Source organism: Aaosphaeria arxii (assembly GCF_010015735.1).
Source record: "Aaosphaeria arxii CBS 175.79 unplaced genomic scaffold BU24scaffold_16, whole genome shotgun sequence".
NCBI classification, from domain to species: Eukaryota; Fungi; Ascomycota; class Dothideomycetes; order Pleosporales; genus Aaosphaeria; species Aaosphaeria arxii.
The window spans coordinates 5,268-31,530 of record NW_022983489.1 but is presented as its reverse complement, the minus strand read 5'-3'; the positions used below and the strand labels follow the sequence as shown (position 1 = coordinate 31,530).

Sequence of the window (26,263 nt, the reverse complement as noted above, 5' to 3'; positions counted from 1 at the left end):
GTAGTCAATATTTAGATAGGTTCTCGCCTCAGTCTCGCCATAAAGATGTGGATTTTACCATACATTCTATCATTGAATCTTGCATCATCCTTGAGTCCGACTTGTTCTTTCACTTCATACCCGAATTTCTCGTAAAGTGGCTGGCCCATTCCCGACGCCTCCACGATGCATTGGGCATTCATTTCGTCAGCTAATCTATTGCCCCAATCTACGAGCTGGCCTCCAGCACCATGTTTCCGATACTCAGGCCACACGCACAAAATTTGCAAGTCTGAGGGACGTTAGGTAAATCATCGTGGGAAGGCTTGGCCAACAAGAGTTGCTTACTGACAACCGGAAGATTCTCTTTCCGGAGTACCGCCCGCCTCGGTTGAATATAGCTTTCCCACAGATGGATTGCATAGTCCTTCTCTAGTTTATTGGGCCAGAGATCACCGGGGGCGTAGTGAGGGACCTCATGGTAGGTTTTGTCGGCCTCGAAAATAGCCCACTGTGCAATTCCCACAATCTTGGGGCTACCGTCTGCTTCGGCGGCTGTGCTATCCACGGCTTTGATCCACCTGATCCCGGGATGATCGTCCCTATGTTGGCGATTAACGGCATTTGGCAGTTCATATGCTTTGACTCTTACATCTCTGCCATGAATCGTTCAATTGCACGTTGCTGGCCTTGGTCAGTTTGGTTGTCAGGCCATAGAGTCGCAACAAAGTGGGCAAAACCCATGGACCTGAACAAAGGAGGAATGAAGTATTTAAAGTCCCCTTTAACAATTGGTAGTATCTCGTAATTCATGGCTATCATAGAAGAAGATTATTGTAGAATTGTATTATACTGAAGAGAGAGAAATGAGGGAAACTGAAGAGGGAGACATGAGGGAAATGTAGATCCCTAAAGGATTAATAGTTCAACTAGATTTGCGTCACGGTCAAGACAGGTTGTTCGCGCAACCACCACTGGCCGGACTGAGACATCTCGTAAGCTGGACAATTAATACGGGTAACCCCGCATACTGTGCCTCACGTCTGCTGTTTGTATGATATAAATCCCGCGCATCGGGTCTGAGTACTAATTAAGAAGGTGCAGAAATGGGATCTTCATGGGAAAAAGATCCGCAGCGAAATGTATTTCGACAGTCCTGCAATGGAGGGAACTACTCTTGGCATCAGTTGTGTTATGTGTATAGTACACAATGAACGTGCATGCGTGACGTATGCAGTAAGATAGAATTCCGAGACTGAGATAAGGTACACGGGGTCACCTATGTATGGATAGGATGCAAGCGGTCGCGCATTGCTGGACATGTGCCAGCTGCCCATGATTGTAGCCCTACACCCATTCTACTTGGTTATATTTTTCGGTTTCCACACCAGTGGGTTCCACCCAGTAGCTCTAGAGTTTGCCCATTCATGAAGAGGATCCAATTTTACACATGTTCTTCGTGCACCCGTTTTTAGTGCAGGTTTGACATTGTCACCCATCCACTTGAATGAGTATAGCCCAAGGTTTGGAGAACACATCAGAGACTGGCGAACAGTGTCAATACAGTGTCCTGCAAATGTAAGTAAAGCCCTTTCAATTGGTGCCATAACTAGTTGCTTACTTGCATGTGCTCTCTCTTCCTCTTTTGCGTTGCTGGTCATGTTCACAAAGTAAACATCTGGGTAGAAGTGCCAGTAAATCCGTCTCTTGTCCTAGCCGTTAGCCCAATGGCAAGTCATAGTCCAACAAGACAAGCATCTACTTACAAGACAGTGTAGTTCATGATAGATGCCTAATGTGGCAAGATAGCCCCCGCTGGTCCAGCGGCCGTTACCTACTCCGCCTGGAACTGTCTTGACTAAAACCAAGCGATCATCGGGGCTGTCGTTAGATTCTTCAAGCTCGTGCCTTGTAGCCCACAGGTGCATGGCTTCATGATCAGTGGCTTGTTGTAGATGTCTCTGTAGTGTACGTACGTGCAAGTAGATCTTCCCAAGCTTTGTTATGAGCTGGCGATGGCTCTTGAGAAAACAGAGTACCCATTTCGGCATGAACATTTCGTATCTCATTATAGATAAATGGATTCGCCGGTGCTGTTAGAAGGTCAGTATTATGTTCATCTAGATACTAAAGTGATAGACATACAATACGGTATCGCTTTCGAATGGAACAAGCTCCAAGAGCTCCATGCTAATAATAAGGTGCAGATACTTGCATACAGCAATAGTGTATAGGCTAAAATAGGTGAATGTGATAAATTCGAGAAATGGATAGCTGGAGGCAAGCTTTCGTGGCTGCTTTTTCCGTCCAGCAGACATTCTTGCTCGATTTCGTTGTACGACATCGTTATTATGGGACGAGAGAGACGAATGAAAGGACTGTGATATTTATGTCTAAGATTGTCCAGAGGCGTAATGAATGTAAATAGTATTGGTCCTGACATGATTCACTACCCGAACCTCCCAGCCAAGAGCATGAATTTCCCTGATCGCGACGGAGAATATGTACATGCCGTAGATCAGGGCAAGGAACAGAGCCTGTTTCCCGCGAATCCTTGCAAAAGGACTACCAAGACCATGTTGAGGACGATTTGCCTTTTTGTAAATCACGCACCGTGTACTTCAACGTCCTACACTGAAGCATTGTAGATGAGAAAATGACTACAGGCTTGGAAAGCTACAAAACTTTTGCAATCAATATCGGTCATAGCACACGCTATGGATTTAGAATGGTTATTTGCTCGAATTCTATCGAGTACCTTCACATTTAAAGACGTGATTGAACTTTTCGCATGTTTGCACAGGTGCTAGTGAAAGAAACCAAGAGATACGAAGGTACTTGCAACCCAATGTCAGCAGCGGTGTATCTATTGCCCTAGTATAATGCAGAAGCTATTTCCTCCAACTCAGTCTTCTTTGCGGTTAAATCTTTTGTTTCCCGAAGGATTTCCAATCTCCAAGGATTCATACATGTCTTTTATTAACATCGGAGTCTTACTTAGTCCCTGCAATGCTTCCAGCAATCGTTTGCCGCGGAGTTTCGATACTCCTTCGGTGATAGCTATCTATGCGATACGAAACACTACCGTAACAACCGACTATATGAGGCTGGGGTACACTCATAAAATATGGCTCCACGTCAAGTCTACACCCTCCTTCTACATCCAAAACGTCGAACCTCTTTACACCAAAAAGACCATACCAAGCCCTGTCTAGCATCATGCGCTTCTTCACTGGCGTTTTCGTCCTTCTCATTGCGACATTTGCTGTCGCGTTGCCAATTGAGGGTAATCCTGTTCATCTTGACTATCTACATGAGTTTGCTAATATATTCTAGAAGTCAACAACAATAATAACGAAGCCGAGGCATTGAACTGTCCCCAGGGGAGTGTTCACGCGATTGAGTCGGTGGCTGATTGTTTCTGATATGGTGTTATCTGGTGGGCAGGTGGGCAGGCGGATAGTACCTGACAGTCCAAGCACAGATAGTTATCCAACTGCTTGGATATTGAACAAGTTTGACTATGGAATATACTCTTCACGGTTTGTCAATTGACATTTGATGGTTTACGTGTTGCAGAAGTGCATAAGGTGAATCTAAGCTTGAAATTTATTGTGCAAACTAGACTTCCACAACACTTATGGTCTCGTTTTCTCGTCAAGGTCATTAGCCGTAGCTAGACATCTTCAAATGAAAAGTACAGCCTTTGACTTATAGAGTCTCGTACAAACCGAGAATCCATCACATGCCATATTGTCACGCATAGACGCCTCTGGTAGGGAGCATCACAGGCACGACCCGCAATCGGTGAATAGGTAGGAAAGGTAGATATTTGACTCTGTCGATAGGCCTCGGGAGGTTGGTGGATGATGCCTCGATCTCTCTCGGCAACCCTGATCGGTCTCTCTATGCCCTGCCTAGTGCCTTTCCCCATACACGTGATCCCCGAATAGCCTCATCTATCCTGCTACACCACAATATTCAAACATGATCAACATCCAGGTCCAGCGCCCGGGGCCTTACCATGAAGAAAAGCCTCTGAACAACCTCGGTAATTGAATCTCCAGAGGCTTCGACAGCAAAGTGGTGCTTAGTTTCGTAACCCATTTTCTCGTATAACCAGCGACCCGCATTAGTAGCTTCTACAACAGACTTTCCGGGGTTAGCATTGACTACCTAACGCTAGAAAAAGCCGAGTTTTGTCAACTACACAAAGATTACATACCAGTGCTTTGATCTCGTCGGCGACGTCATTACCCCACTTCATCATCATAGTACCTGCGCCGCGGAATTGATGGTTAGGATGCACAGTCATGATGCTAAGAACTATGACATATCTATCAGCTTCTGAAGTTGAAAAAGAAGGACTCATATATCTATTCTTACCAACGATAGGCAGGTTATTGCTGCGAAGAACATCCCGCCTATAACGCACGAAGGAACGATAAATGTCTTGAGCGTATAACCTTTCTTTTTCGTCTTTCCATGTACCAGGCGGCCCATCAAAGTCAAATTCTGGGGGTTTTTCATCTTTGATGATTAGCCACTGAGAGACACCGATGATGTCTCCAGTGCCTGTATCTGTGACCTTGACCCATTGTACAGTGGGATCAAAACCTTTGTGGGCAATGAAGCCACTAGCATGGACCGATTGCGCTTCCGGTGCCAAGTTCCTGGGCCAACAAGCGTCAACAAATCCATTAGGATGAATTGCCTCAAACATTAGGGGTGCAAATTTGTAAAAGTCTTCATCTTGAGTAACTAAAGACAGCTGAAGAGACATTGTCCGTACTAATTCCTAGATGTAATGAAGATCGCAGAAGAGATATACTCAAGTAGAAAGACCAAAAGAGTCCTATACAACCAAATATATCTGAAATTGATGTTCTTACCCTTTGATTTGGGGCCAAGTAATCACAAAATAGTCGATAGCATCCAAATCGACCGGACTTGCCGATGCAGGATACGTCACCATATCTTGACCAATTGCATGTTAATATATATGAAAAGCACGGATATGGACCGGCGCAATGCATAATCAATATAGTCCGTGTCTCTGTTCAAAGGCCCGGACGTGGTTAACAAGGATGCCGATACGTCAGAGGAAACAAATCAGAGTCAAGCTCTGGAGAGCCGTATTCACTTCCGGATACATCCTATGCAAGGCAAATTCAGGCAAACGAATACGAACAATTACAGGTAGTACTGAGGGTTCGTTCGGAGTGCTCTGCAAGATTGCGGCGTAGTTCAACCGTTGGCCGGTTAGACAACTGTATGGCCAGTAATGTGAGGGACAGGGACTTCTTAACATGGTTGATCATTTCGATAATAGTGCAGAGCTCTTACGTGTGGCCAATATTCAACAGGGCCTCTCAAATCCTCTTTCAAGTGATCGAGAGGAAACAATGACTTCTTTCTTGGCTAGAAGGATGTGATGACCCTTATTAGTTCCCCGAAATTAGATTACATTCCAGGTCTTCCATGCAGAAATGTGGACTCCGTGAAGGACTATTCCCCAATCTCAGGCTTTGCGTCGCCCTACCGGGGCGTGGCTGGAAAATGACGTTCTAGGGACCATTTCCCAAAGTCCGATGGAGGCCGGGCAGGGGCGCGTTGACTTCTAACATTGACTTCTAATATTCGTTTTCCACGAGAATCCATAGCGCCGGAAGTAACATTGTGCGATAGGGTTTAGATTACATCGATCATCTTTTCGATTTAATAATAATTGTTGAGTATAGACTAAAGTTATTATCAAGGGTGCAATAATGAGCGAAATGTCTTTTCCGTCGCATGTATTCCTTCTAGGTATAGTTGAGTGATCACAACCTCCTCTATTCGAGTGGGCCAACTTAGACAGGTAAATTAACACTGTTCTGCTTGCGAAGGATATTTCAGTTGGCACTAGATGCCACTACTGAGCCCATAGGAAAGCGGTCAGAAAATGATACCACAATGCTTCTGCTTTGCTTCCCCTGAGAAGCTCCATATCCGACCCCGCGACGAATATCGCTTGTTGACCAACCCGGTTGTAGTTGTTCCATAAACGGTTTCAAGAAGGGTATACATGTGACTAAAACACTCACATCCATCGCTAAGGCTGTAGCAATAGCAATACGAGCTTCTTCGTGGCTTGCAGTCTTGAAGTCGTGTCGATATATATAGAAAAGTCGCATGATCATTGCTGGAATAGTCCTAAACGCATAATGAGAAAAGTAAACTTAAGTCGGAAAGAAAAGCTTACAAAAGTCGGAGGGAAAAGACAGCATATAAGACATATCTTGTGTGTGCAACCAGTATATCACGTACAAGAAAATTCAGGACAATGACAAAGCTGATGTCAATACTGGTATTGAAAACCTCAACATAGGACCAGAATCTGGACTGAAAAGTATCAGCATTCTATCGTCGTTGTTTCGTGCTGGGATCATACTTGACTGATGCATCGTCCAGAGTAGATCTTCCAGTAATAGGGGCCCTGGCACTGGAAGGCAACAAGTAGCCCAGATGTTCTATTTTCAATGTCAGTGAATGATAATGATTAACAAAGACTGGCAAGGTAGAGGACTAACATGAACCACACGGAAGTGATGAAAATTCCAGCGTAGGTAATTTTTGGTAGATGGCGCAATGCACCGAGCTTCACAGCGAAAAGGAACGTAGCGACTTTCGCTGACCCTATCGTAACCACGTATAGGAACTGCGACGTGTACCCCAACTTCTCATACGATCCTTGCTGCGACGCTGGTATCTGCCTAGGGTTGGTTCCCAAGCCGGCTGCAACCTGCCTCGACACAACTAGCGACTGTGCAAAAGCCGCAATCTTCGTGATTTAGCATGCCTAAAGCAACTCCAGTTAGGAGTAAATACTTACAAGTGCAATGGACATCACGACCTCATCAGAACCAAGTGGAATCGGATCTCGCCGCCATATTCTTCCTAGTACTTTTGCAAGGACAGCAAGACCTGTGATAGTGAAGCACAACCATACTGTAATATCGACAGCAGCTCCAAAGTGCTCCTCATTGATACTATTACCTGATGATGACATGTTGTATGAGATGGATTTAAGTGTGAGGAAGTTACTGTTAAAGCGTTGGTAATAGATCGGAAGTCAAAGGCCTTTTATCTAGCAAGGGATGACGAATGTATAGAAGGCCACACGGAGCAGGTCGAGAATTCTAGGACCAAGTGTTGTTATTGTCTCCCTGTTGGTATGCCTTCTTGTGAACCCTGTCATGGTACGTGAGATCCGGTGGCAGAGTAGCAATGAATGCAGCAATGAATGCAGTGATGTTTCTTGGCGATGCACATGTTCGTCGGTATTACCCGCACCTGCAGTAATCAATAGCTGCACTAGTATACCGACTGAAGAGGTTTGTCCGTGTGCGCTCAACTTGTAGTTCTTATAGTCAGATTGAATGACTTGTCTACTGTTCCCATCCAGGCACCTTCACTCCAAACTCAGTAAAGCCTTCATCTCTTACACATTCTCTTCACGCACTCTGAAAGTAGCACAAACTTCTTGATGATCATCATGAGGTCTATCGATATCTCGCAAAGTTCTCAAGACATGACGAAGACTTTGCCTGACCACCAGAGCCAGAATCAAGCTTCCGAGGGCGAACACCAGATCATGAGAAGTGATGAACAAGTTCTTGCACACTTCGGCAAAAAACAACAGCTAAAGGTGACGTGAAATGTTCCTTATATTATCAGCACAGCTACTCATCTGCTAATAGCGTGTCTTCGGTCTCATCTCTTGCCTCGGGTTGGGTTGTACTTTGAGTAATTAAGCACAAAGTCAGCAAGGCGTACACTACTAACAATTGTCTTATAGTGCTCACTTGGGAGGGGTCTTTTGTGTTTGTTCAGTCATTCTTACTCAACGGTGGTCCAACGGGGGCTTTTGCAGCCTTTCCTATCGTTACCTTGGGTGTTTTATCACAGGTTCTTGTCATGGCGGAAATGGCATCAATGTGAGTTTTTCTTCACCCCGCGAAGACTCAAACTAGGTACTCATTAGTGTTAGGATACCTTTGTCTGGGGGTGAATACAATTGGGTCGCTATCCTTGCGCCAAAGAACCTGTCCAACTTCTTATCATACATGACCGGTTGGGGTATACACTACGCATCTACTTCCACTTGTTAACATACTGACCCTCTTGATTAGTTCTTGTAATAGCATGGCAAGGGGCATGTGCATCTGTAGCATGGATTAACTCTACCATCGTTTTGGGCTTGGTACAGATCAACTATCCCGATTACGAAACGAAAGCCTGGCATGGCATACTAATCTTCTACGCCGTGGTTGCACTCGCCCTGTTGATCAACACGTACCTTGGGCGAGTATTTCTGTGGCTTGAGGCAGTTGCATTCATCGTTCACGTTGTGGGATTTTTCGCAATCATGATCGTATTGATGTACTTAGCACCGAAATCCTCGCCGACGTTGGTATTTGACAACTTCATGAACTTGGGAGGCCTTACAAATATTCAATCTGCTTTAGTCGGATCCGTTACTATCATGTACATGTTCAATGGTAGGTCCAATCAGTTGAACAAAGACCCCCGTCCCATACTTGCTAACGTTGTTAGGTGTGGATGGAGCAACACACATGGCCGAAGAAATCGAGAACGCTGCTGTCGTCATCCCCCAAGCGTTGATCATAACAGTGCTTATCAACGGAGCAATAGGATGGGCAGCTTTGTTTGTCGTATTCTTCTGTATGGGCAGCGTTGAAGACATTATGGATGTACCTGGGGGTGTCGCATTTGTCTCTATGTTCGCTTCCGTTACGAAATCAGTCACTGGTGCTTCACTTTTGGTTAGTATTCCCGATGAATATCTCGTGCGTATTTTGTCTAATGCTCTGTCATATATTAATAGACTTGCATTATCCTGACTATGGGTATCTGCGGTTCTATTGGGTTACTCGGAACCGCTTCCCGTATGCTTTGGGCATTTGCTCGCGAGGATGGGGTCCCATTGTCGACCTACATATCCAGAGTTCGTGTCTCCCATTTTGCTGCACAATTCTGTACTAATGCGTGATTCAAGTCGAGCACCATACATCTCTTCCGATCTTTGCCATCAGCATTACTGCCTTTATCTCACTCAGTCTTGCTCTTGTTAATTTAGGATCTGTAGTCACTTTCAACGCTCTCACTGGCCTAACCGTTGCCGGATTTTACTCTGCTTTCATGGTTGCTGGAGGCGTCATGCTTTACCGCCGCTTGACAACTGCCTCTGTAGATATGGCATGGGGTCCATTCTGCATGGGGAGGCTTGGAGTCCCAATAACTATTTTTGCGATGATATATAGCTTCATCGGCTGGTTCTTTTCATTCTGGCCACCAGTAGCAAATCTATCTGCAAGCACGTTCAATTGGTCCTTGGCTGTATATTTCGGAGTATTATTTATTGCAATAGCTTGGTGGGGATTGAGAGCAAGAAAGACTTACAAGGGCCCGAAGGTAGAGATCTGAGTATAGTAGGTCGTGGTGCTATCTAGTATTAAACTCAAGAGTGGTTTTTTATTAAAGAAGAACCTACAAGAATGATTAAATTTATATACAATTATCTTCTAAATTACATTACGAAAAGAATCCATGTTATCTTACCGGGTTTAAATCTATGTATACCGGGACGGTGCGCATAAAGGTTTGATGCCTCTAAATGGACTACTGCCCAGCACCACGCATCTACCCAAACATTGGAACCACACCTACCGCCGCGGACACGCATCCCTTTCTACACACGAGAAAATTTCACTACAGAAAGCATGTCGGTGCTACTGGACAAACCGCCGTCGCTGGGTCAAAGAAGCCCCAGGGCCAGTATCAATACCTCACCCGGCCGCAAGCTGGGCAACAGCGACTTCAGCATCTGCTAAAGCGCCGCGCTGCACCACGCTGCACCACGCTGCAAGTCGATGGGCAAGATCATCGCTCCCAACATGGTGCACAACCAAAATGACAAGCGCATAATACAGAAAGATTAATAAGACGGCCCATTTTCATAGAAGCCCTTGGGGAGTCTTAGTCCATTTCGAGGACGGAAATGCTAACATGGTATGTTCGTGTACATAGTGTGCATCCACGCTCCACTTACACTCGAATCTGCACCATCCGAACATTGTTACCTTTCACCGCGCCGTCTCGTTTGAGGACAACACTTGTATCGCTCAGGAACAATTTCACAATGGCTCACTCGTCGACTCTCTCAAATCTCGCAAGTCCTGCACGATGCCCGAGATCCGCAGGTTCTTTTTCCAGCTGTGCAGCGCGGCTAAGTACTTGCACCACCCCAACATCGTGCACTGCGACCTCAAGACGGGGAACATTCTTTTTCACCGAGGAATGAGCGTCAAGACGGTGAGTTTTGGACTGGCAGCTGTGCTCGTGTCGGCGAAGGATGTTAGGATCAGAAAGACGTCCACGTGCGGCATGTCCAACTATCTTTCACTGGATATTCTCGACAAGCAAGGATACAACGACAAGCCGGGTCTGTAGTCGATACGAACCATCGTATGCGCGTTTGCAGTAGGAAGAGTTTTCACTCGTTGAGCAATGGGGTGATCTACAAGAAGGCACTGGCGATGAAGCACGAGTGGCCGGACGCGGCGACGCATAAGAACGAGGTCTCGAACGACCCGAATGAACTCGTCTCGTCGCTGTTGGTGTACGCCAGGAGGAGGAGCGGCCCGGGCCTCTCCAAATCGTCTTTCACCCACTTGCAAAACCATAATTCACAGATCTTAATGTCGCGTCCGTGACAGTCTTCAGGCTTAATTTTGTGGCTGTATCAATCAGTGAAATCTAGCAGAGATTGACTTTGTCTGAATGACTCGACAAATTTGCGACTACCCGAGCATTATCCCTTGAAACGGGCGTGCATGTGGAATCTCTGAGAATTACCTCTTGAAACAGACGTGCATGCAGAATTTCTGAGCATCATCTCTTGAAACAGACGTGTATGCAGGATCTGCTTGGTGCATGGACGTATTTGCGTTGCTTGTACTCAACCCCGCAGCACGCAACACCTGGCAGGGTATACAAGGTTTGGAAGGTCTGCATGAGCAAGACATGGATTCCAATCCTCGACAAAGCTGTATACTTGAGAGGTCCGACTTGCCGCTGTGGCTGCCTCGATTTGGGTAACCAACCACACCTCGTTTAGACAGCCCTACAGCAAGGTGAGATTCAAAGTAACATTTCTACTTACTCCAATGTTCAAACTCAATGTGCACATGAAATAGAAGAAGGATAAGTACGACAACATATTTGCTTCTATTACTGTTTCTAATTGGTTTTATTGTGAGTGAGTTACATATGCAACTGTGCAGTTTAAGGTGTAGATATCCCCATCCAGGTCAGCCTAGCGCTATTATCCCCTGCAAAGTTTAAAGGGTTTCAACGCGCATGCATCTTCTTTCTTGATCCTTCTCCGTGCCTCTGCAAGCCATCTAACCTTATCACTGCACCGTCCTATTACTTACCACTTGCTGCTGAGTCCCGAACAGAACTGCCGATTTCTTTTGGTTAATTATGATGCACCGTATTCTTGTCAGTTTCACTGATTCGCATGCATCTCGCGAAGGTATTGCAGTAGGGTAATGTCACAATGAAGAGTTGTTGGACTCGATTTGCATTATTTAAGAGTCCCAGCAAATGCTCACATTCTTCCTACATGCTTGTTCCTTGTCGCAACACATTATCGAATAGTGCTTAGACCTATACAAACATGAAAGCAATACTACCACTCGCTGGATTTCTGGCTACCCTTGTCATCGGTGGGAACGCCCAGAGTGCCATATTGTTCAAGGCAAATTCGACGAATGGGTTGAGAATCTTGCCCTTCGTACCCGAATGCGCGGTATGTTGGCATCTATACGACCTATGTTATAGTCGTTGATGTTGAACAGAAGCGCTGTCTTGTCGCAGAAGTTGTATTGTCATACTGCCCTCCGACCAACATGCTATGTTTATGCAATGACGGTCACTACAACCAGAGGGTTACAGAGTGTGTTCTTTCGAATTGTACAATCAGAGAAGGGTTAAGTATGCTTTAAACCTCTAATCCTGACATGAAATTCCAACCCCGACTCTAATTGTTCTCCGATAGCGACACAAAAGACGCTGTTTACATCTTGCGGAACCCCACAGCGGAGCAGACGTGCCATCCTTAAAGCGACGTCGCTTGCCGGGCTGCTAGTATCTTTTACCAGTCTGGCACTACGACTCGCCGCTCGCTCGCCATTCTGCAATGGTCAACTTGGTATGGACGATTTGACGATAGTTTTGGCATGGGTAAGGGTCTGATTTCATTGTGTTGCTGACTTGTGCTGATGCCGGAAACCAGCTGGCCTTTCTTGCTAATGTCGTTATTTTGTGGAGTAAGTTGCACCTGTCGGATCATAGCCTCTCAGGTCACTCTTTGGTTCTGATATGGGTTCGTCATTTAGCTGGCCATGACGGATTTGGAAACGAGATCTGGACGATTCGATTCAACGGCATAACAACGATTCTTAAAGTAAGATCCCGCTCTACCACTCCCCTTCGTGTCATGATAACTTATACTATGATCTTATAGAAATTTTGGGCGGTTGAGAAACTCTACATCTTTACAATTTGGCTGACAAAAATGTCTCTGCTCATCTTCTATCTCCGCATCTTCCCCGACCGCAAGTTTAGAAGACGGACGTACAGTGTCCTTGCTCTCTGTTGCGTCACCGTCGTCGCTCTCGTGCTCGCATGCGTCTTTGAATGCCAACCAATCAGCTACGCCTGGGACAGATGGGACGGCGAGCATGAGGGTACATGTACTCACATCAATGCCCAAGGGTGGGCTAATGCGGGGATAAATATCATCTTCGACATCATTATCATTGCTTTACCACTACCTCAAATATACAGACTACAGATATCTAGGGAACGAAAGATAGGCATCATGATTATGTTTACTCTTGGTGTCTTGTAAGATTGACGATTGAACGAACGTATTTCTACAATAAAGCTAACAACCGGGCAGTGTAACCATTGCGAGCATTATAAGACTTCGATCATTGATTACCTTTGCTGCAAGCATCAATCCTACATGTATGTATATGGAATCCCAACTCTATCACAGGATCGAGCTGATAAGTATCTAGATGACTACGTAGATGTTACTCTCTGGAGCTTGTTCGAAATAGTTGTTGGGATAGTCATGGCATGTTTGCCAGGAAACCGTGCGCTCATTAGATTTCTATGGGCTGAACGAGTGAAACATTTTTCCCAGAGCAACGAGACCAGTGGAGTAAGCAAAGCGTCTGTTTAGGTAGTGTTGAGTGACAGCAAAGGAAGAACCTGTAAAGGTACTAAAGGTACTAATCTAACTTCTCCATACTTAAATACTAGCCCTGAAAAAGCTCTCCTTGTCAACTGTTGTCACCATAGGTCTAGACTTGTCTGTTTCACCCCCTGCCTCCCTTTTATTGACACCATTTATCTCTATAATATCAACTTTGTATTCTTTGAATTCCCTTGCCAATATCTTTGCTTCAAAGATAATGTCCAGCTCTTCCAGTGATCGATTCTTCATCTCTGGTAGGAAGAGGTAGAAGAATACAACGAAGATGAAGTTTGATGCAGCCCATATGTACATGTATTGAGGACCCTGTTCCAGAAAGCAATTAGCAATATACAACCAGAGTGGTTTTGACGTCACTCTTACCCAATTCAGATCTGCTGGGTTGATGAAATATGGCGTTGTAAAGCTTGTCAACCAAGCTAGGATATGACCCAACGCTGTTGCACTACCTACAGTCCAAGCCCTCAATCTAGAATTTACCAGTTCTGTAGCAACGACGTAGCTAGCCGGACTGACGGAAGCGTTGTACGCACACATGAAGAGCACAGTGAAAGCAACTACGACATTGGCCGTGATGGGAGTATGAGGGCTGACCGAGTGCGCGATGCCTGGCGCCAAAGAGAAGAGGGCACACGCAAGAGAACCGTAGATAAGGATAGGTCGGCGTCCAACGGAGGTATGTAAAGCATACATGCCGCAGATGGAGGCGGCGAATCCAAGACAGGTCATCATGATACTGTACTCGAATGGCTTGGAGACACCAGCGATGGCGAAGTAGTACGTGCTGTAGGCGGCAATAAACCAGAGACCGGTACCAGCTTGGCTGGCAATGGTAGCGTAGCAGAGGAGAGTGCGACGGAGGTCAACACCTAGAATTCTTGAGTTAGCTGCAGTTCCTTGAATTCCTTGCGGGAATTGAGTTGATCGCGTGTACCTCGAAACATGGCTAACAGTCCCACGCTTTTTGCGGTCCTCTTCTCGTCCTCCACACCTCGAACGATCTCTCTCCACTCTAATTCAAATTCTTCTAAAGTCAATGCATCGCCTCTCAGTATTTGAAGAGACCTTCTGGCCTGGTTTTCCTTCCCCCGATGTAGCAACCACCTCGGACTCTCCGGAACCCAAATCAAACCTACAGCTAGAAATGTAGGCACAACAAACAGCGCTGCAATGGGTATCTGATAACTCCCTTTATCCATCCTACTCTTTGTCGCATTATCAATAACGGAGCCCAGAATGGCACCCATATTGACAAAGAACGCGTACAAAGCCACAATCAATCCACGCATCTCAGCCGGCGCAGCTTCAGCAGCATAGATGGACGAGAAAGTCATGAAGAAACCGTTCGCGAAACCGAGGAAGAGGCGACCCAGATAGAGAACACCTGGCGTGGTAGCTGCGATCATGACAGCGCACGCAGCTGCGTTCAAGGTACATGCCAGCCAAAGAGCATGGCGACGTCCAAAATGGCTAGAGAAGAGACCGGCCGCGAGTGAAGAGACGAAGCTGCCGACTGTTATGAGAGAGCTGATGAGACGCTGGACAGTGCTCTATCCTATCGCGTTAGTCCTCACGCACACAACTGTTAAAGGGCGTTTGACCTTACATCGATTCCATAACCCATCGGACTCTTGGGGTCCTCGTAACCAAAAACTTTCAGGAATCCCGGCATGGCCTGTAGAGCACCTACTGCAGCGCTGTCAAAGCCGGATTGCATGTTGGCCGAGGCAACTATGCAGCAGAGTATAAGACATTTTCTATGCTTCCAGATGGCAGATTTGGAGGGTGTGCCTAGTTCAGTTGCCATTATAGCCTATCGCACCAAAGATAAATATCAAAGAAGTGAGATTTTTGAAATCTGGATGCTCGATTGACAAACACCCATGGTGCTGGATTAAGAACGTTCCTTTATACTGTGTCGCCATGCTGAGGTACTCTGATTCATATCTCTGATGCCTGGATGGTTGGGGGCTTGGTTTCCTTCGCAAAGAAAAGCAGCGAGCTGCTAGTTTCTACATGCGACTTCATTATTCTAGGCTCGCTTGCGCATGTATCAAGGCTTGGACGTATTCCTCCGCCGAAGCATACCTGCATATCTCTTCTATCACCGAGTTCTCAAAGATTAAGCGATATCTTTCCAAGTTGAATCGCCCTAGGGCGCTGATAAGAGTTGCGGGATGTTGTTTGCAAAGATAAGGTAATTCTGAAAGTCAGACAATAATGACGAATGTATTCATCGCTTATACTCGAGACTGTCGGTGTTTATAATTACGCTCTATGGCTAGCCTTCGGCGATACGCACGGGCGACATGCATCTCAAACCAAGGCAGCGGATTTCCCCACAACTGATGCGGGACAGGCCCACAATATCGCACCAGCCTCCCAAACTGCCTTATTGAAGCATGGAGGCCATGGAAAGGAGTCATCGTGGGCTCTAGTAGGCTTTCATCTTCGCCATTGAGCAATAATGTATGCCGTATTTGTTTCGAGACCCAACAAACGTTGCTCCTGGAGCCCGTCGGTATGGGTTGTCAATCTATTGAACCGTGAAATTGGCCGAGATGGATTCCTTCCAGATCGACTCAGAGACTGTGCAGGAAAGTACACAGCATTCGGCGTTTAGATTGCCATACTTCTTTTCTTTTCTGTACGATATCGATCCAATAGGTCCGACAATTGCTCTTTCCAGACACTTCAACGCCGAGAGCCGTGTTGTCTAACATGGAGTTTGGACGGGCAAGTATCGCTAATCAAGAGGAGTTAAAATATAATCGATAAGTTCTTATCTTTATTTACAGTTTCAGACTCTTCTCTACCTCTTTGCAAGCTGACTATCCTTGGCTTTGCCAGCAGCCACGGAGATCATACTATTCGACAGTAATCTAGCACGCCAACGATCAGTACACCATGGCATCACCACCCAAAATTCAAGACACGAAGGAAGTTACTCCAGAAAAGGACTCTACCGAGAGTACCTCAGATCAAGAGGATGAAAAAACAATCCCAGATGGAGGCAAGTTTGCGTGGCTTTGCCTAACGGGCACCGCTGCATGCTTCTTCACATCGTGGGGATGGATAAAGTGAGCTTTCTGTATAACCACGTAACCCTCAAATCTGACCAAGCACCCGACAGCTGCGTTGGAGTTTTCCAAGAATACTACAAGCGCGTCCAATACCCCGACCTATCACACAGCACCATCGGCTGGATATCTGCTACCGAAATGTTCTGCATGCTGTTCAGTAGCCCTGTCGCCGGAACAATCTTCGACAACCACGGTCCTCGACAGCTTCTCTACGTCGGAACCTTCCTCCATGTCTTCGGGCTCATGATGGCATCCATCAGTACACAATTCTACCAAACTATCCTCTCCCAAGGAATCTGCTCTGCACTCGGTGCTGGACTCCTCTTCAACGCCGCAATCTCTTGCGTTGCGACCTGGTGGGACAAGAAGCGTGGCATGGCGATGGGCATTACAGCGGCCGGATCTTCTCTCGGAGGCGTCCTTTTTCCCATCATCGTCTCAAAGACGGCCCCAAAGATCGGATTCCCATGGGCCATGCGAACATGCACCTTTATAATCCTCGCTTTACTCTCGTACGCCATATTTAGCGTTAAGTCGAGGGTAAAACCTACAAAGCGCCCATTCAAAGCAACTGCCTTTCTGAAGCCGCTAAGGGAATTGCCATATGCTCTATTCGGCATAGCATACTTCTTTCTAACTCTAGGCATCCTCCTTCCCCTCTCTTACCTTGTTCAAGACGCGCACGCCCGTGGCATGGGCGTCGAAATATCGCAGTATCTTGTTTCGCTACTCAACGCCGGGTCTTTTTTTGGTCGCATCATCCCCGGTCTTGTCGGCGATCGCATTGGTCGCTTCAACACCATGATCGTGCTTGTGTTCCTCGCTACAATATTCATCCTAGGCTTTTGGATCCCTGCAAAGAGCAATGCGGCGCTGATCGCGTTTGCACCATGTATAGGTGCGGCTACGGGGGCGTCAATTAGTCTGCCGCCTGCGATGATTGGGCAAATTAGTGATATCAAGGAGATTGGGGTCAGGAGTGGGACTATGTGGGCGATTGGAAGTTTTGGGGCGTTGATAGGACCCCCGCTTGCGGGTGCGCTAATCGGTGCTGTTGATGGGGACTTCTGGGCGTTGAAAGTGTTTGGGGGTGGGATGTGTCTTGCCTCGGCTTTGTTCTTTGTCGCTTCCAGGGTTGCGTTGGTTGGGACGGCAGTAATGAAGAAGGTATGAACGTTGGCATGCTTAGACCGACGGCTAGGTAGGAATTATAGTAGATTAAACCTTGATTTACTACAGTATATACTCCTTTATTCCATGTTCTGCATGTACGAATGTGTTCGCGGCTGTTTGTGTCTACTCGATTCATTGCTGCTACTATAGCATAACAACCTTCCAATATGAAAATTATTTACATGAATCGATTTATGGCAAAGGTAAATGGCGTTTCACAATCAATACAAAGACATGCTTCAAGTACCAATGAATAGAGCTACTTCTTAGAGTACATGCTCAAGGTGCCACTCTTCCACACAGCTTTGCAGTTCATGGTGTGGTCGATATTCTCGAGTGGGTTTCCATCAAACAATGCCAGGTCGGCTCTATATCCAGTCTTAATTATTCCACGATCAGACAAGCCAAACCTCTTCGCGGGATTAATAGTGGCAGTTTTCAGAGCGTCGATTGTACTCATGCCAACATTGTCAACCAACATTGACAGTTCATGGTGGAACGAGGATCCCCAACCAATTCCCAGCTTTCCACTCCCGACACTATCGCTTCCGCTACATCATATCAGCCTCAAATTCACAATATAGAGGGGGAGAAGTTTCATACTTACCAAACAATATCAATGCCTGCTGCGTGCAACATCTTTACACTGTCAACGGCATGCTTCAGTTCCGCATGCCCCTTGAAATGGCTCATGCACTTGCATAAACGCTTACTCTCCTCTTCGCCAACAATATCCACGATTCTGGGATCTTTTGCATACTTGAATGCCTTCTCTCGTTCCTCCTCTGTAAACATGGCTGTCGCCGCCAATGTAGGACAGCACCAAGCATTCCTCCTCTGATACGCCTTAACCAAAGCCTCCGTGGGCTTCACATCACAGCAACTATGCGCCAGCCCATTCGTCCCACAATTCAATACTGCAATCGTGTCTTCGACAGTCTGAGCATGGGCTACAACTTTCAAGTTGTTGGTGTGTGCTTCTTCTATAATGGCAGTGAGGAGCTCGATTGATGGGAGCTTCAACTCCATGCCCATGGGCTTCCCAGACTCATGAAAAATCTTGATGTAGTCCGACCCTTGAGTAATGCTGTCTCTAATGTATGATTTTACGTCGGCAACGGACTTGAGTTTTGGCCAGAGAGCCATGTCTGCGAGGGCTGACGGTGTGCCGATCCAGTCTGTCATGATCTAGGTTCATGGTTCTCCGATAAGCCATATTTTCCTTTTCCGCCCGAAGAAGGGAAGGTACAAGGGGTATCGTCATACGTACAATTTCAGGATAACCCTCTCCTGTTGCGGCACCAAGCCCAGCTGTGAAGAAGTCCGCATATAGCGAATCGTTCTGCTTATCCGCACACAAGGCTTTCAACTTCTTTACATAAGGCGGCTCTAAGTGCATATCCAAGACGGTCGTGATACCAAACTTGAGTGCGAGGACCAGAGCCGTCTCATCACCTCTCCAAGCATGGACGTGAGCATCAATGAAGCCTGGGAGGAGCGTATGTCCTGGCTTGGAGATGCGCTCAATAGAGGAGTCCGTGTCTGAGGGAATACTCCCGGACCTCACCTCTACGATTACTCCATCTGAGACATAGACGTAGCCATTTTCAATGACCTCTTCGCCAGTGAAGATGCGGATGTTGTCGATTACGAAGGAGGGTGCGGTTGCCATGACTGGAGAGCAATGTATAGACGGGAGCAACGAATATTTTTGCTTTGCCAAAGTGGATGTACATTTTGCGCAATTATTTATATGTAGTGATGCAATCGGTTAATCCTATCTGTCTCTCAAATCCGCCTACATGGACCATCGTGAATTTGGCAGATGATGGTATCGGCGTTAGCAAAACCGCCTTAGTGCAAGTGGCTCAGATCAAGTGGGGGCGGCCATGCGCTATTATCCCGTGTCCTCTGTGCATCATCATTATTGTGATAGAACCCTGCACGTTGATGCAGGATCCGAATTGGGTGCATGTCATGACGAGTTTGAATATGGCCATTATGCCCGATGTAGTTCGCCCCAAGACCTACGGATTGGGTAAATCTAAAGTCCGACGCTATGTACGTGATAGCAAACAGTTCTGCCTTGATCTGTCTGACTCTTTCGCAGAATTTAAATTGTTTGCAAATCAGGTATTCTGGAACATCAACGCTCCCAATCAACTATTATCGCTCTTCATCATGGCCGATCCAGCTACTGCTCCGCGACGCCTGAAAGTTGCAATCATCGGAGCCGGCATCGCAGGACTCGCTGCGGCCGTCGTCCTCCGAAAGTCTCATGATGTGACAATCTACGAAAAAGGCTTCATGCAACGTAAAGAGCAAGGTGCGGCGATTGGCGTTGCGCCAAACGGCGCAAAGATTCTGCATCGTCTCGGTATCACCAAAGACGATGTTCGCGGGGTTGCGAATACCGGAGTCAGAGTCTTTAGTACAGAGGGTCATCTGCTCAACGCCGCGAACATGGCGTATGAGAAGGTATTCGGGACAGAATATCTGTTTGCGCATCGTCAGGATGTGTGGGAGGCACTGTACAGAGCTGCGACGAAGAAGGCTTTCGGTGAAGAAAGGCTGAGGGACGTGGAAGTCTTGGAGCGGAGAGGCGTGAAGGCCATCGATCCACTTACGGGTTCAATCCAGTTCATCGATGGAACTTCTGCTAATACTGATCTTATCATTGGTAAGACGCGTTTCGAGTACTTAAAGGAGCTGCTAAATCGAAGGTGAACAGGAGCCGATGGAATTCGGTCCGTAACCAGGGAGGCAGTATTAGACGGGAAGACTTCAGTGCCAGTATCCTCCGGGTTGTCGTTGTACAGATTTACACTGCCAATGGACACGGTCAAATCGTTACTTGGCGATCTACCACCTCCGCTCTCACAAGTGGAAGGTGCAAAGCTGTCTGTAGTTGTTCCAAAGGATCGCTCGAATCGTTCCATCGTGGTTTATCCGTGTCAAAACAATGGCGTTCTCAACTTTGGCATCACGGTACCGAATACGCTTTTGAACTCTGTTGGAACAGAGTCGTGGTCGGCAGATGGGGATATAGCTGAGATGAAAGAGATTTTCAAGGACTTTCCGCTTTGGGCTCTCACTTTGATGAGGTATATTCATACGGCTACACTAAACTTCAACTCCGAAAATTAACCTTTACAAGCTCTACTGAAAGTCTACAGCTATTCAGCTGCTATGACATGGACCCAATTCCTACATATACGCGTGGTCGCACGCTCTTGATTGGCGATGCCGCCCATCCCATGCGCCCATTTCAAGGTCAGGGAGCGAACATGGCTTTGGAGGATGCCGAAGCGCTGACCTTGTTTGATCGCGACGATATTTCTGACGAAAAGATCGAGGAGCTGCTCCGGGTTATTGATGGTGTTCGGAATCCAAGAGCTTCTCAGGTTCAGCTTCATTCTCGGATCCCGGCCAGGAATGTGTTGGACGATGACGGCAGGAAGCGTATGATGTTCAATTGGACTTACGGCGGGATACAGCATGCAATTGGGAGAAAGATCTAGTTATAAATTGTAGTTGACCACTATCATGTTATGGCCGAATGTATTCTCAAATTATGCATCAAATCTTCAACTACTCGGCCGTCTATACAACTGGATGATCGATGATGCGAAGCAAATCTTGAAGGGAAAAATATTCCATTCTGGATATACGTAGAAGCATAAGTATTTCAGAAAGAGACTCTATGATAACAACATGCTTTCCATTTCCCCGCCATCTGATCAGTGCGGCTAGGTCTGAATAATGCACTTATCACCTTTTGGAAACGTCGCGAAGAAGTTCAAGAACTCCATGGACTCCGGGGTAGTCTCAGGCGCCAATGCAGCGCCTTTGCATTTTCTAAAGAATGCCGCCACTGCAAGCCGAGTCTCCATCTCAGCTAGATGCTTGCCGAGACACACTCTGGAGCCTGGACCAAAGGGATTGTAGACTATCTTCGCTTCCGCTGACATGCTGCTCTCTGGAAACCAGCGCGAGGGCACAAATCTAGCGAAAGTTGTCAGTATTTGTAGAGGGGACGAAACAGAGCTGGGATAGCCTACTCATTTGGATTCGGAAAGATGTCTGGATCGCGGTACAATGTGTATCCTTGAGCACCAACAGTCGTTCCTTGGGGTAATAAAAACCCCTCTATCATTGCACCACCTTCGGGTACGACTCGGGGATACCAGCCTTGGACTGCGCCGTAAAGTCTGCCAGCCTCCTTGATCGTAGCGTTGAGTAGGGGCAGCTTCTCTACGTCATCATCATTGTATCCATCTGGCAATGTATCTACTTCGGCTTCTAATTGCTTCTGAATATCAGGATGAAGCAGAGCAGCATAGATTGAGTAGGTAATAGTCGTGGCTGTTGTATCAGTACCTGCAACAGTAAAGTTGCCTGCTTCGTTGCGGATCTCATCATCGCTAAGTTTATCCGATTTTTCGGCTTGTTCAATAATGTCACCAAAGATTGTCTTGCCAGTGCCGTATCGCTGGCCACGAGAGTTCTCGACTGCAAGATTGGCATATTGTAACACCGAATTCCAGCCATTGAATAAGTCGTGCAGACGTGAGCTTGGAATTATCTTCGCAAGGAATGGGATCCACGAAAGCTCTGCTCCGACTCCAGCTCCTATTAGATATACTGAGATGGTTTTAATGATGTGGTGAGTCTTCATTGTCGAGATTATCAGCCTTTTTAATTGGGTGCCATCAATTGGGAGTAACTAACCTCTCCAGTTTCCAGGCTATGGAAGTTATCACCAAACATAAGCATACCACTAGAATCACTTGCCATGAATCTGAACCATTCGAATATATCCGTTCTTCCAGACTCATCGAGTGCTTCGGCAATTCTCAAGACAGCTAGATTCGCGATTTTCTGTATTTGAGGCTCCCAATTAGCCCTCAACTGAGACTTCCTAAAAGCTCGTGCGAAAACCTTCCGTCTAGCAGCGTGCTCCTTGATGTTTGTCATTGTGAACATGGCGGGAACGTCATGACCGGAGAACCACTGGTACCACTCATGTTTCGTAAACTTTGATGTGACGCTATAGATCTGCTTGTACGCGCCCGGCGTTGCAACCGAAACTTCGCCAGGCGCAATTCGAACGATTTTGCCGTACTTCTGGTGGAGTGCATCGATAAAGTAGATACGTTTTCCACAGATGGTGTACCACTTTAGCGGCCAATTAACGAAGTGCGTGTGCCATGGGCCTGGAATTGGACGAAGAGGGGAGCTGAGTGCCCGAATGCATAGCTATTCAGTTGTTAGCAACCAATGCAATGCCACACCTATAAACACGAATAGCTCTTACTGCCACTGCCCACACCGTGGGAATAATTGAGAACTGCAACAGCCTTAGATTCGACATTATGGAGCGGAGTTTTGTGCAGCACAGGATTGTGACCGTATTTCCGATTAACACTTTCTTAATGGGTTATTTGGACGTTGAGCCCAAGGATATACGACGAACACTCAAAACCTTCTCCTGATAAGAACGATTGCTTTCAGGAACACAGGCCATGGCTTTTGTCCAATCATTACAGCGTCCAAAACGCAACTCCTCCTAATCAGGTAGTCACGCCAAATCAGTTACAAGTACCTTGTACTTGAGTGACGAGGCAGTGGATCTCGACCAGGGTTATTAATCTAAATGTGGAATTTGAATCTATTACCCCACTCTACCGTGGGGTGTAGATCTCCGCGTTGCCCGAGAGATCTGCTCTAGATTACTAATATATTCATGAACCAGTACCTCTGTACCATACGAGATACATAGCCTAGATAGGAAGAGGCTCAACTGTACCCTACAAATTCCCGGTAAAGGAGCTCCGAACGCATTCCATACATTTGTATGTATACGCTTTCGAAATAACCCTAATCTCAAGACAATAACAAAGGTGGAGCTAGGAGAGATTTCAGATCTACGTCACTATCGCCGACTTTTACTCTTTCGGGAAACGTAAACACCGAAGCGCTACCCATGTCACCGGTTCTTCCCCGGAGGTTCTGCACCTGCATTGATTAAATGATTAAATGTCCATCATGCACGATAAGAAACACTTTACACGCTGGATCCTTATCCATCATTGCTTCCATTGATGCAGTCTGATCGGACGGCACTTCAAAGCGAAATTTGTCAACTACTCATGAAACCGAAGTCACTTAGGAGCTCGAGAGCGCTCGGCGTTTAGATATGACCTTTCAAGCAGTTGAGAAGCAAGCCATATCCCCATAGTTCCATGAGATTACGTGGTCTCATGATCGAAAGTGTTGTACTTGAGACAATTCAGAGGATGATGACTCTACCATTGATCGGGTTGCGCTTCTAGGCGATAGGAGGACCCAACCTTTCAGAATTCACCCAGTAAAGTGAACCACGTCCACCTTAACACACACATCGTTCGACCAAATACAAACTCTAATTAATGTCACTATCAGTTACACATCTGCTTACTGCAGCATGAGTTTCCTCGACAATCCTCATCGCAGCCTCATTCATTCTCTCCAAGAACACCGCTTCCCCGCCATCTTCTAACGCTTCCAATCCCGCGATCAAAAATACACTCCCCATGTAAAACTTGAACGCATTCAAACTATGCGGCAACTGCTCTCTAAACAAGTCCGTGCTCTTCCTCAACGCACCCCAGGCAATTTCCTTCGCTGCAACCTCTTCCACTACCCCTCCTGCTGCTCCTTGCTCTGCCCCGAACGTGAACTCATTTCGTCGTAGTCCAAGTGCTACGTATATCGACGCGATATTGAAAGATATACCGAATAGATCGCCAAGCCAGGATGCATTGCTCGGCTGCATGATATCAACCAGTTTCTGATGATAATTCAGCAGAGCTAGGGAGCATTCTAAGACTGCCCAGTGAGACTTTTCATAGGTTGCCCAGTCGCCTTCAGCGCGGGCGTAGGGTTGGTGCAAGGTCAAAAGTAGACGCCGGATGTAGATTTCTAGCAGGATCTTCTGGAAGAGGGGATCGGAGGGTGTTGCGAGGATGTACCCCTCACTGTTCATGCTACCAAGGGGCTCGAGGGGGAGGTTAGACGCTTCGGCAAGGAGAACACGGAGGATCTTGTCATGATGGAGGACAGCAGAGAATGGAATTGTTGGTCTGACGGAGTTGACGGTGTTGATGATGAAGGAGGCCGAGGCGAAGGTCCTACTGAGGAGAGATTGGAAATGGGGAAAGGCTGGGTCTGTTTGGGATGCTGTCGGACTGTCGCTGCTATTAGATGTGCATTCGGTATCTGCTTCCTCCGAATATGATGGTATGGCCCCCGTGTCGTAGTCTGTAGCTCGCACGAGGGTGGGTAGGCCGACGTCGATAGCAGTGTAAAGATCTAGAAACACGATTGTGGTCCACATCTTCCTTCGTGTTACCACTTCTTCTTTAGGCATGTGAGTGAACCACTTTGGATCTCTATGCATAGAATGCATCATCGCCGTTCGAACCACCATTCCCATTATGGTGGCGAGACTTGAAAGACTGCTCATTGGGACAATTTCAAACATTTTAGCGATAGCCATTAGACAGAGGCTTCGAATGGTAGCGATATCAGGAAGATCGAAGAGTTCCCACTGCTTCAAAGCTTTCTCTGCAATTTCCAGCAAGGCCCAGCTCAATTCTCGCAGGTTGACATCGAATTGTGACTGCATCCAGGCTGGAGCAGTCCAGCAGCTTACCGAGAGCATCATGCAAAATTGAGAGAACCAACTAGCATCGACTTTGTTTGGGTCGTCGCAGAAGGCACGGAATTGATTCTCAAGCATCCCATGATGCCATAGCGGGAAGATGGTTTCAATCGTGCGCAAGTAATTATCAAGGAGGAGATTACACTGCCGTTTATCGGGGATGTGGCTGAGGTATCGTGACATGGTGTCTTCGCCAACACTTCCATCGCCGAACGGGAAACTGCCTTCTCTAGGAGTTGGGTACAGCTGTGCCAAGTCCTGTACCTTTTGGAACGTATCTCGAAAGTCTGGATGTATTCCAAAGAAATACTCGCGACCTTCGCGAAACTGCAATTAAAGAGTAGCAATCAGCTCGAGTTCTGATGCAGTCCTGAACCAAGATACTCACCTCTGAGACTAGTTTTGCCCACCGAGTAATCGTACTGGATCTAGCCTTACCATCAAGATAGAGGGCAAAAAGCGATGGGTCGAATATCTTCGGGGAGGAGTCTGTCGCGGGGCTACTCTGCCCTAAGTTCTTCGGGGCACTTTGATATGTGCAATGCTCCTCTCGTCCCGCTTTAGTGCATCTGTTGCATGGCCTACGACGATTGCATCGTATCTTTGACTTGTGGCACTGTTCGCACGATAGAACCAATCGAGCTCGCTGAGGCCGTGACGTATTTTGATCAGGCTCTTTTGCTGGCCAAACAATAATGCCGCTTTGTAAGCTTTGTACGGATGTTGAGAGACGAGAGTCTGTCATTTCTGGTGTTTCCAGGTTATCAAATAATTATGGACAACAAAGAAAGTACATTCAAGTTGGCATGAATTAATGTCATCGATAAGTTATCAATTATTAATGACTGCATAGGGCTTCTCATCGGCTCACTAGCTATGCACGTGATTGATGAACAGTCACATGATGCAAATCATCACATGACCAGTCAGTCGGTGTATTTGATCTTGGAACAAGGATTCTACCTGAAA

At 46.7% G+C, this 26,263-nt stretch overlaps 13 protein-coding genes across 13 annotated transcripts; 5 read left to right on the top strand and 8 right to left on the bottom strand.

The window, feature by feature from the left end:
• Positions 1-11: 11 nt before the first annotated feature.
• BU24DRAFT_415486 (uncharacterized protein) lies at positions 12-792 on the bottom strand (the record flags this gene model as incomplete). The annotated part of the gene is made up of 3 exons (XM_033526297.1): positions 12-271; positions 328-581; positions 632-792. 3 exons carry the CDS (start codon positions 790-792, stop codon positions 12-14), a joined length of 675 nt encoding a protein of 224 aa, XP_033377076.1.
• A 545-nt stretch (positions 793-1,337) lies between these two features.
• Positions 1,338-2,030, bottom strand: BU24DRAFT_359548 (uncharacterized protein; the record flags this gene model as incomplete). Its single annotated transcript, XM_033524048.1, has 3 exons — positions 1,338-1,549; positions 1,601-1,685; positions 1,746-2,030. The coding sequence occupies 3 exons, from the start codon at positions 2,028-2,030 to the stop codon at positions 1,338-1,340; spliced, it is 582 nt and encodes a 193-aa protein (XP_033377075.1).
• Positions 2,031-3,960: 1,930 nt separating this feature from the next.
• BU24DRAFT_359683 (uncharacterized protein) lies at positions 3,961-4,702 on the bottom strand (the record flags this gene model as incomplete). The annotated part of the gene is made up of 2 exons (XM_033524054.1): positions 3,961-4,131; positions 4,205-4,702. 2 exons carry the CDS (start codon positions 4,700-4,702, stop codon positions 3,961-3,963), a joined length of 669 nt encoding a protein of 222 aa, XP_033377074.1.
• Positions 4,703-5,873: 1,171 nt separating this feature from the next.
• On the bottom strand, positions 5,874-7,030 carry BU24DRAFT_415483 (uncharacterized protein; the record flags this gene model as incomplete). The annotated part of the gene is made up of 6 exons (XM_033526296.1): positions 5,874-6,119; positions 6,289-6,363; positions 6,413-6,491; positions 6,552-6,802; positions 6,854-6,969; positions 7,018-7,030. 6 exons carry the CDS (start codon positions 7,028-7,030, stop codon positions 5,874-5,876), a joined length of 780 nt encoding a protein of 259 aa, XP_033377073.1.
• Positions 7,031-7,615: 585 nt separating this feature from the next.
• BU24DRAFT_359752 (amino acid transporter) lies at positions 7,616-9,468 on the top strand (the record flags this gene model as incomplete). Its single annotated transcript, XM_033524060.1, has 8 exons — positions 7,616-7,669; positions 7,722-7,767; positions 7,820-7,958; positions 8,012-8,100; positions 8,154-8,522; positions 8,578-8,807; positions 8,870-8,995; positions 9,046-9,468. The coding sequence occupies 8 exons, from the start codon at positions 7,616-7,618 to the stop codon at positions 9,466-9,468; spliced, it is 1,476 nt and encodes a 491-aa protein (XP_033377072.1).
• A 606-nt stretch (positions 9,469-10,074) lies between these two features.
• Positions 10,075-10,494, top strand: BU24DRAFT_359452 (kinase-like protein; the record flags this gene model as incomplete). Its single annotated transcript, XM_033524040.1, has 1 exon — positions 10,075-10,494. A coding segment is annotated over one exon (420 nt), but the record flags the coding sequence as incomplete, so codon positions are not given.
• A 1,418-nt stretch (positions 10,495-11,912) lies between these two features.
• Positions 11,913-13,300, top strand: BU24DRAFT_359618 (uncharacterized protein; the record flags this gene model as incomplete). Its single annotated transcript, XM_033524051.1, has 6 exons — positions 11,913-12,042; positions 12,107-12,291; positions 12,383-12,514; positions 12,575-12,957; positions 13,013-13,080; positions 13,134-13,300. Coding segments are annotated over 6 exons (1,065 nt in total), but the record flags the coding sequence as incomplete, so codon positions are not given.
• A 69-nt stretch (positions 13,301-13,369) lies between these two features.
• BU24DRAFT_359462 (general substrate transporter) lies at positions 13,370-15,140 on the bottom strand (the record flags this gene model as incomplete). Its single annotated transcript, XM_033524041.1, has 4 exons — positions 13,370-13,639; positions 13,697-14,202; positions 14,268-14,883; positions 14,940-15,140. 4 exons carry the CDS (start codon positions 15,138-15,140, stop codon positions 13,370-13,372), a joined length of 1,593 nt encoding a protein of 530 aa, XP_033377069.1.
• Positions 15,141-16,321: 1,181 nt separating this feature from the next.
• On the top strand, positions 16,322-17,589 carry BU24DRAFT_316991 (MFS transporter, MCP family, solute carrier family 16, member 10; the record flags this gene model as incomplete). The annotated part of the gene is made up of 2 exons (XM_033522887.1): positions 16,322-16,413; positions 16,467-17,589. Coding segments are annotated over 2 exons (1,215 nt in total), but the record flags the coding sequence as incomplete, so codon positions are not given.
• Positions 17,590-17,848: 259 nt separating this feature from the next.
• Positions 17,849-19,261, bottom strand: BU24DRAFT_359745 (uncharacterized protein; the record flags this gene model as incomplete). The annotated part of the gene is made up of 3 exons (XM_033524058.1): positions 17,849-18,140; positions 18,197-18,777; positions 18,860-19,261. 3 exons carry the CDS (start codon positions 19,259-19,261, stop codon positions 17,849-17,851), a joined length of 1,275 nt encoding a protein of 424 aa, XP_033377067.1.
• Positions 19,262-19,770: 509 nt separating this feature from the next.
• BU24DRAFT_445304 (FAD/NAD(P)-binding domain-containing protein) lies at positions 19,771-21,110 on the top strand (the record flags this gene model as incomplete). Its single annotated transcript, XM_033530686.1, has 3 exons — positions 19,771-20,269; positions 20,321-20,693; positions 20,747-21,110. The coding sequence occupies 3 exons, from the start codon at positions 19,771-19,773 to the stop codon at positions 21,108-21,110; spliced, it is 1,236 nt and encodes a 411-aa protein (XP_033377066.1).
• A 228-nt stretch (positions 21,111-21,338) lies between these two features.
• Positions 21,339-22,963, bottom strand: BU24DRAFT_437597 (cytochrome P450 monooxygenase; the record flags this gene model as incomplete). The annotated part of the gene is made up of 4 exons (XM_033530217.1): positions 21,339-21,594; positions 21,651-22,261; positions 22,321-22,848; positions 22,907-22,963. 4 exons carry the CDS (start codon positions 22,961-22,963, stop codon positions 21,339-21,341), a joined length of 1,452 nt encoding a protein of 483 aa, XP_033377065.1.
• An 877-nt stretch (positions 22,964-23,840) lies between these two features.
• On the bottom strand, positions 23,841-26,039 carry BU24DRAFT_415475 (uncharacterized protein; the record flags this gene model as incomplete). The annotated part of the gene is made up of 4 exons (XM_033526295.1): positions 23,841-23,870; positions 23,990-24,013; positions 24,050-25,621; positions 25,683-26,039. The coding sequence occupies 4 exons, from the start codon at positions 26,037-26,039 to the stop codon at positions 23,841-23,843; spliced, it is 1,983 nt and encodes a 660-aa protein (XP_033377064.1).
• Between the last annotated feature and the right edge of the window lie 224 nt (positions 26,040-26,263).